We start from the raw sequence: 9,437 nt of genomic DNA, 5'->3' as shown, positions 1-9,437 counted from the left end.
TGCTGTTTATCAATCTAAATGGTTTTGGTGTGAGTTTCAGAGTTTTGGAAATATTAGCTGTACCATTTTTTTTTCTGAATATGAAAAGTAACATAACTACAGCGGTGGGAGTTGTTAGCAACATGTAGTTCAACTGTCTCCTCCTTAACACACCCTTACACTGTCTAGGTGACGTCCTACCTGCCCTGTTTACTAAATCAAACAGTGTCACACTTCAATCTTTGTCACTGAAGTTATAAGTCTATATGAGATTCCATAGTTTGGATGTAAAGGCAGTGGGAAAAAGTAGCCAGTTAGGCGGCTCCAGGGGCATTCGCAGTTACAATACTGTTGCCTGCTGGGGTTTATCAAATGTGATGAATTGTTGTGTTTCACTCTCACTGACAGGCACAAAGTCACCGAACACTGAGAGTGAGACAGACCATAGATTGTATATTAACTACAGACAGACCAAGAGATACACTGCCTAGCTAACGTTGGCTTAGCAAAACAGACAGGCCAGAGTGAGACTGCAGGCTAACACATCAACATATTATATTCCAGAGAGGCCTGACATCTCTATGGTTGGCAACTCACACCAAAACTATCTAGATGGATACAGGTCGGAGGAAAAATTTTAATTTTAGGATAAGTGTTTGATAATAAAAGGATTTAGAATAGTTCAAACTTGAGGAGTGGGTAACGGGGGGGTGATGGAACAAGGCCTTGGGAAAAATCAAAAGACACCCTTGCATAAAGTAGAAAAACATTAAAACTGCTGATAATCTCATATTTTGTTAATCAAAGAAACTGTTTTTAAAAAGTTCTAAAAGACGATACAGTGTAACAGCGATGAAGAGTTACTTAAAAAAATGTGGCAGTCTCTTATGAGTGACATACTTGTCTTGTGATCAGATTTAAAAGAGCTACACTAACTAACAGCGTACACGGCTTACATCTTCTACAAAAGAGGAAATCGTTTAGTTCTTAAGGTTTCAACAGGAGACTTTTAAAAGCCGGTGACAGATGGATGTTGCCATAAATGTAACAAATATTTCACTTGTAACTTTTTTTTCCTCAATTTCTCAAGAAGCATCTGATGAGGACTCAGAGCTGTATGAGTTGTTTGGAGATGATAGCCTTGACATGAAAAGGAAAATTTTCATTTTCGGAGCTGTGAAGTACATTCAGGTTGATTCCATCTCTTTCTTAAGTTTTTGATCTGACTGAACATTTTTGCTTAGAGCTTTAAATCTGTGGATACGAAATAAATAATATGACCTATGGGATGTCATTCATGGGACACAGTGTCCCACAGATTCTCACTTTGGCAACCATACAGAAAATTGCAGATGCCGGTAAAACAGGTAACACATTACTTTGATAATGGTTTGATAGCAATTAGGTTGTGAACAATATACACTTTTTTGCACACAAGATGAAACAGAAAATATACCGTCTCAGTTTTGAACCCCCCACCCCCCCCTTTTTGCAAATACACCATGATGACCACCAAAATTTGGCCATACATGACCTCAGTGTTACACTGTGCAGTCCGCCCCTGCACCATCACTAATTCCCATACACACATGGCAACAAGTTATGCTAGCTGACAAAATAACACAACATCTTTTCACTTGTTACTGAAGCTGGTTTGGATACTGAATGTATGAGTATGAAGACATCTGAATGGCATGAGAGAAGATCACAGTAAAGATGTGCAGGCAGTAATACTGCCATCACAGTTTTCCACCTACGTACCACTCTGATCCTGGTTATGTTCTTCAGCACTGGACAACGTTGAGAAAAGTTCGAGGCAGGTCGGAAACACTAGATTAGATGCCATAGGACAGTAACCAGTCTACCAGTGTTTAAGAGGAGGTAGGACATTCAGTGGTCCAGTCATGTCCAGCGACATCTCTTCCTCTGACAGGCTTCTGGGTCGGATGTACAACCCTCAGAGTCACTCTCAGAGGAGGACGGTCCAGCCAAGGACGGGACAGGCAAGCGTGAGGGGCGCTCGGCCCCATCTGGGGTTTCTTCTGTGGTGCCACTATTGAGACTGAGGACCCAACCCAGTTTGTTGTGGAGCAACTGACGAAGGCCTGGCGGCAGCGGCAACACATCCAGGGTGTCTATACAGTCAGGCAGCAGCTGGCGAAGACGGGCACAGCAAAGGTAGAGCAGGGAGGTGGGCGCAGAGCAGGACCTGATCACCTTCATGCTGCTCTTGGCTGCTGTGGAGCACGCCATGGGATAAAACCTCTTATTTTGTAGCTCAGTGGCAGCAACACCTAGATTGAGAATGGTAACAAAGGCTTTTATGTTCATTTGTGATTTCCTATTAAAGTTCCACTCTGTGGGGCACATTATTACAAGGATATTATTAGGGTATTGTTTATGTTTAAAAAAAAATATATTGGCTGACATCAGATTATTTAAACTCCCAAATGTCGATATCAGCATCAGCCTTAAAAATCCAGTATCTGTTGAGCCACAGTATACAGTAGAGTACTCCTGTCAGATCAGTACTCAATACTGACAGATATGCTGAGTTAGAATATTAGTATCAGAAGAGAAAAGATGGTTCAGTGGAACAAATCACAAAGATAGTAATCAAATTAATAGCACTGTGGTCAACAGTGGACTTTGCTTGCCAGTACTAACCTATACACTTGCGATTCTTGAAGAAAGTGAGTGTGCCATGCCACGTGTCCAGATGTACTCCAATGATGGACCCCTGTCCGAACCGGGAAGAGAAGTTCATCTTGTCTCCTTTATGATGCAACAAGCCTGACAAAAGAAAAAAACACTGTTGTCTAACATCTGTGAGCAGTTACCGCTACAGCATAGCATGTTGTGTTAATCTTACCAGTGTAAGAAAGACCCCAGCTGTCTGTATCTTTTCCCAACAGGCTGCAGAATGTGTGTCTGTATTTGTCTAGATTGACATCAGACGTACCAATGCCAACCATCTGTGCAGAAATAAACAATAATTCAAGTGACTTTTTCTCACCATAAATTAATCTTTTATCTAACATTTGCTCTACCTTTAGTTTTCTTTAGGAAAATTATTTTGATGATAAGGTCAGGTCAATGTTTAGAAATAAGAAGGAGAGCTTTACCATGTCTGTTCCATACACTGGGGACGTCATCTTGATTTCCCAGAAGTGCTGCCCTTCAGCCAGCTCCTTGGAGCCACGGATCGCTGCTGTACCACAGCTGTACTCAGAGTGGAAGTTCACTTTGCGATTATCGCAGCTCAGTAATGTTGCTGTCGACCGGCTGTTGGCATCCCAAACCCAGTCAAAATCTGAAACATCGGAAGCCATGCTGTCATTCATTTATCCACAGCCAATGACTCAACATTTTCATCATTTTCTGACATTTATAGGCAAACAACTATTAACTGATTGGCAAAGAAAATAATCAACCGATTAACTGACTATGAAAATAACCGTTACTTGCAACCCTACAACGAGATTTCTGATACATAACCATCAGTAATGTGGGTAGAATGATGAAGTGAGTAAAGGCAAATGTTACAAAAGCTAGTACTGTCTGATAACGTCAGATAATCGCATCACTTTGCTGTAATGAAGCCTTTAAAACTAAGAAAAGACAACACTTATGTGATATCACACCATAACATCTAAAATCTAAGATGATATCCAGCCTCATATTATCAATATTTATCGATATGTTGTCTAGCCCTAATAGCTAATATGCATTCTGTATCAGTGAAATTTGAAATGCAGGATGTGTCTTGTACCTTGGTCATCCTCTCCACAGTGGCAGTCTTTCACTTGGTGAAAACCCCGTAGACGAGGGTTGTAGTTGGTCTCAGCCTGGGAGTCGCAGCCACAGTAGGACTCTCCGGTGACAGGCACTGCACTGGGGACTGGAGGAACCATCACTGCTGAAAAGTCTGCCTCAGAGTCTGAATCGCTGTACTAGAGAGCAACCATGTAGATAGAAAGACGCAATGAAAATGTCAGCAGCATTACTTATGTAACAATGTGGCTCTGGTTTTTATGCTAGGCTGCTACAAAGGCAAAATTGGGCCATGGACTGGAAAATGCACACATCTCTAAATTTTGATTGTAACATGCAAACATTAGGTTACAATACTTTTAGAGAAAAAATGATTAGTTACCCCAAAATCAAATATTAAGTTATTCTTCCTCTGGTTGGTAGTGCTGTTTATCCATCTACTTTGTTTTGGTCAGAGTGACTGAATTTTGGACATACCAGGTGTAGAGATGTTTGTCTTCTCTCACATATAATAGGACTGGATGGCACTTGCTGAAAAAATACATTTGAAAAATTCAACAGCAATGTCTCTTTCCAGAAATCATGACCTAGTTACTCAAGATAATCCACAGACAAGTGGAAAGGAAGTAGTTCTGGCAGATTCTACAGCAAAAAGAAAGTAGTTCCTACATGATACTGCTCACAACAAGGTCTGTGGATTATATTGAGTAACCAGGTCATGATTACTGGAAAGAGACACTGATGTTGAATTTTTCAAATGTATTTTTTGGCACTTTGAGCACCACAAGGTGAGTGCCATCTAGTTCCACGACAGTGGAAAGAAAGCAGTCGTATTTACAGCCTGTATCTTAAAAACCGTGAAACTCACACCAAAACTATCTGGATGGATAAGCAGCACTACAGGCCAGAGGAAAAACATGCATTCTTGATTGTGGTCTGAACTGTTCCTTTAACAACTGAAACTTAAGTTTCAAGTATCAGACAATAACATCAACAAACACACACTGTTTATCATGGCCAAAGGCAAATTAGAGGGTTTAAGCTTGCCACAGCTTCCTGAGGTGAATTTTGCTAAGTCATGGTGACACATCCTATCTCTTGCCTTGAGTGAACAAGTGGCATCATATGACACCAACAAAAGCGTAGATGTTCACTGACACTTCTAATTTGTTCAGAGCTTTAGGTATGGAGGAAAGCAGCAGCCCTTGTATGCTTACCTCTAGGCGGTCGTAGCCCCATTCTTCACTTTCAGAGGCCAACACAAGTGCCCGGGCATCAGCATCCCGCCGTATCCCACCCCAAACATATCGCCATGCACGACTGTTCCTGCTTCGCCTCGACATGGCAGCAACAGATTCTCACCAGTAGAAGAGCCTGCCAGTCAGTTCAGGTTTTAGTCCAGATGCTGGAAGAACAGCATCAGTCCAGCTGCTGAAAGACAAAATGACATCCTTACCTTATTATCTCGAGAGGCACAGACACTATAGACCTCTGTGGCAGTTTACCTCCGTGGCTTTTTGGATTACTGTGTTCACAGCTTTGAGCACTGCATGTCCTCTGAATTTGTTTGATTGACTGAAGCTACACTATATCTATATATCTCAATATACACATTTTCTTTTAAATAATATACCGTAAATTCTCAAATGGTGCAAATATATGATGATCTTATAGAATATGAGGCACTGCTGTAGATTATTACTATAGATTATGATATGGACAAAATCAAATATCACAATATTTTTGACCAAATACCTCTATCAAGATTGCAATAATATTATAGGGAGGCTATTGATGCTTTCACAAAATATCAACACACTGAGATTTTAAATAATCATCAGTAATGTGGATGTAATGACTAAGCGTGTAAAGGCATGTAATAGAGCAGCCTGTTAAGTTCAGAAAATCAAATCACTTCACTGTAATGCAGCCTTTAAAACCAGGGGAAAAAAATCACTTATCCCATATCCAAAATGTAAGACGATACAGAATGTCCACGGCTACTTTTAACTACATCTGTCTACACAACATTCAGCAAGACACTTCAGAAAACACAAGACATCAAAGTCACATGAATTCTGATACTGGTTCATACTGAGGTCGCATTGCAAAAATATCAGACCCGTATCTGACCCAGTGTTGCCAGAGTGGGCTGTTTTGAGTTACACTGTTGGTTAAAATGGGGTTGGGCAGGTGGACAGAATTTGGACTAGCTGATGTGAGTTGGGCAAGGTTTTAAATACATTAATCATGGCCATAAATTACAAATATATTCATATATTATATTCCTGTTGGCATAACTTTGACATGAAAATTCATATTCATTCTGTTGAGAAGAGATACGAGTTACCATCATTACCGTCCACTAACAGTTTACCCTATAAACACACACAAGCTGTAGTGTTTTTGCAAATCTGTATTTTCAACACAAACCTCTATGCTTGCAACATCATAACATTATTTGTTCAGCTTTTTGGTAGCATGGGCTCTCGTGTACTTCTCTTTTCTCCTTGTTTTTCTCTCCTTCTTCATACATGAGTGTGTGTGTGCTGGTGGAACGCTTGAAAGGGACGGCTCACCCTGTAATCAAAACACATATTTCTCCTCTGGCTTTTCTACAGCTGATATCTACTGAACCAAAACTCACACCAAACAATCAGGATGGATAAATATCACTACAAGCCAGAGACAAAATACATATTTTGTTATTTTGGGGTGAACTGTGTCTTTAAGTTGGCATACTGTCTAGACTCCTTGCTCATGTTATTATTTTATTATCTGAGCTGTCTCTTTATTTTTTTTTAAATTATGAAACAAAGTTGTATACTTGCATTGCACTATGTAGCCTCCTATCAACATTCTTCTCACACCTGTGGACACATTGTAGCTTTATTGTGTCATATTTTGATGAACCACAACATTGTTGCTATTGTTTATGAATTCATTTGTATTGTTTACTATAGATAACATTAGGGTAGGTTGTGAGCAATTAATGGACTGGTTAAAATCAAACAACTCTGGCAATACTGAACTATGAACCTGCAATCACTGAGATTCATCTTTTTAAATTAATCTTATCAAAAGCAGTTTAGCCACTTGCAACACTTTACTTAGTGGGGCAACGTTAACCTCAGCATCCCACAAAAACATCGACTCTTTGTAAGATCTTACACTCACACACCATCTTAACTACTTAACTTAACGCTAATTAACTATTAGTAACTGGTCGCAGTCCGCAAATGATTTCCATCGTAAAATTGTTATTATTCGTTCTAGTGCGGTGTTGTTGTCCTCACTAGCTAGTATGCCAAGGTGTTGTCTCAGAAGAGAACCCCAGAATCGCGAAAGCTCTCGCGAGAGTGATCATATTAAACCTAACAATAATCTTTCTTTAACCATGCCCTGTCTTTAAACCTATCTACACTTTAACTACGTCACTGTTATGTTATAAAATTTAATTCATTTGTACAAGGTGCACAATGAAGCAACAACGCCACAAAGCTCGCGACAGTTTCTCAAATCAAGGGTTCCCTTCTAGACACGACAATTAGCCACCTAGCCTAGCTAACAGGGGCAGCTAGCCACACAGTAGTCAGCTAGATGAACCGCGCATGCATTATCATGTTAGCAGGCAATACCAAGGTCAGACGCATCACTATCCAAGTGAGACTGCTGGTTATACGTGTGTACACACTGGTAGATGTCGCTGACTAAAGTCAGTTCACTGTTTATTCGCCACCTAATAAGAAAAGTATAACCGGAGGCGGCGATGTACATTCACACCTAGCGTAAACTAGCTAACTAGTTAGCTTTCGTTAGCTGCGTGCTACTAACAGCACTAAATAAAACGATAGGGTTAACGTTACCTGCCTGTTGTTCACAACCAGCATGTACGAAAGATCACTGATAACACCACAGGCACGATACCTCTTGAAACCACCTATTGCTAGATAGCTACTACACGACAACTGAATGAGTGGCTAGCTAAGCTTCCTTTTCCCATGACCTACTTTCCATTAGTCTGTCTGACCGTAAACAATAACAGCCAGGCAGCAGCTGGCTCTCTGCAGGAGCTCACAGCCCAGTCTCCTTCACAGGAAGTTTTCACTACACATCAAAGATTACGAAGAACAAGCGGGGTTATTATATGCACTGGTGGAAGAAGTATTGGGGTGTTTTACGTAAGTAAAAGCACCAATACTACGTCATCGACTCCATCAAAATGTAAATAAAAGCTAAATTAAGTTTCAAAAGTAGAATTACTTTAATTCATGCAGTTATTTCCCCTGTACACTATAAATTATATTCAGAATCAAAAATATTCAAAAATATTACAAATAAAAAATTCAAGTCAGAATATAAGGCAACTTAAAGGGATATTTCGGACTGTATTTTTTTTCTTTTTTATGTGTGTACGTGTGTGTGTGTGTGTGTGTGGTCTGGGGTGGTTGAGGGTTTCTATGGAGTCTGAAAATGTATGGAATTGGAAATGAGTAATTTCCAGGTCTGGACAGGTAAAAGGTAAAACAGAAAAGAGAAAAGTGTGGAAAAAAAATGTGTTTGGAAAAACTATTAAACCTATTCTGTTTTATACTATATAAAATTCTGGATTTCTAAAAATAACTGGAAGCTGTGATACTGAATAAAGAGCAACACAATATTTGATCATTTTGTCAGTATTGTTAAATTATCTCTGTGGCATAGATACCCCAGTTACATGGAATATACACAGCATAGGCTAAATCAATATTTATTTATTTCTGTTACCTTTTACACACACACACACACACACACACACACACACACACACACACTACCTGGCCCAAAAAACCACCCGGATTTAACTAAGCAAATAGTTAAGAGCCTTCTTTTTGATAATTACTGCAGTGATTAATATGTTTCAGCTGGCAACAAGTTATTTAACCCTAACTGATGCGGTGAGTAGTTTCCAATTTCTTAAACAACCATGTCAGAAGACGTATCCTGTGGTCGTGGAAAAGATGGTACTCTGTTTCAGAAGGGTCAAATTATTGACCTGCATCAAGCAAACAAAACAACTAAGGAGATTGGTGAAACTACTAAAATTGGGTTAAGAACTGTCTAACGCATTATTAAAACCTGGAAGGAGAGTGGTGAACCATCATCTTCGAGGAAGAAATGTGGTCATAAACAAATCTTGAATGATTGTGATTGATATCACATAAACATTTGGTGAAATCAAATCCTAAAAAAAAATCAACAGTAAAACTCACAGCTATGTTTAATAGTGAAAGAAAGAGCATTTCCGCACACAATGTGAAGAGAACTCAAGGGATTGGGACTAAACAGCTGTGTAGCTTTAAGAAAACCACTTATCAGTGATGGGTGCATCAGGGTAAGAAGAGAGGTGGATGAAGTGATGCTCCCATCATGCCTAGTGCCTACCGTACAAGCCTGTGGGGGCAGTGTTATGATCTGGGGTTGCTTCAGTTGCTCAGGTCGAGGTTCAGCAATGTTATGAGCCTAAAACATGAGGTCAGCTCACTACCTGAGTATACAAGATCTTGGGAAAAAAAATGCAACTCTGGACAGAAATAAATAGTGTCATTGTATAAGTATATAAGTTTTGCTGATAAAGTTTACAATAAGTTTAAAATAAAAGAGAATGCTGAACTGAGTGATTTCAGAAAGAAAACAAAAAGAGA

The 9,437-nt window shown here is 39.6% G+C and overlaps 1 protein-coding gene across 3 annotated transcripts; it reads right to left on the bottom strand.

The window, feature by feature from the left end:
• Window positions 1-1,457: 1,457 nt before the first annotated feature.
• On the bottom strand, window positions 1,458-7,900 carry spsb3a (splA/ryanodine receptor domain and SOCS box containing 3a). 3 transcript variants are annotated; one of them, XM_084745067.1, is made up of 7 exons: window positions 7,620-7,900; window positions 4,971-5,181; window positions 3,752-3,932; window positions 3,105-3,292; window positions 2,852-2,954; window positions 2,647-2,772; window positions 1,458-2,273 (listed from the first exon to the last, which is right to left on the bottom strand). In XM_084745067.1, the coding sequence occupies exons 2-7, from the start codon at window positions 5,094-5,096 to the stop codon at window positions 1,882-1,884; spliced, it is 1,116 nt and encodes a 371-aa protein (XP_084601193.1). In that variant the 5' UTR covers window positions 5,097-5,181; window positions 7,620-7,900; the 3' UTR covers window positions 1,458-1,881. The 3 variants fall into 3 exon arrangements, with proteins under 3 accessions (XP_084601193.1, XP_084601194.1, XP_084601192.1); XM_084745068.1 differs by having other exon boundaries at window positions 4,971-5,184; window positions 7,624-7,900; XM_084745066.1 differs by having other exon boundaries at window positions 4,971-5,184; window positions 7,620-7,898.
• Window positions 7,901-9,437: the final 1,537 nt, after the last annotated feature.

This window comes from Lutjanus erythropterus, chromosome 19 (assembly GCF_056507025.1).
Source record: "Lutjanus erythropterus isolate fLutEry1 chromosome 19, fLutEry1.hap2, whole genome shotgun sequence".
NCBI classification, from domain to species: domain Eukaryota; kingdom Metazoa; phylum Chordata; class Actinopteri; order Lutjaniformes; family Lutjanidae; genus Lutjanus; species Lutjanus erythropterus.
This window is presented reverse-complemented; position numbering and strand designations above follow the sequence as displayed.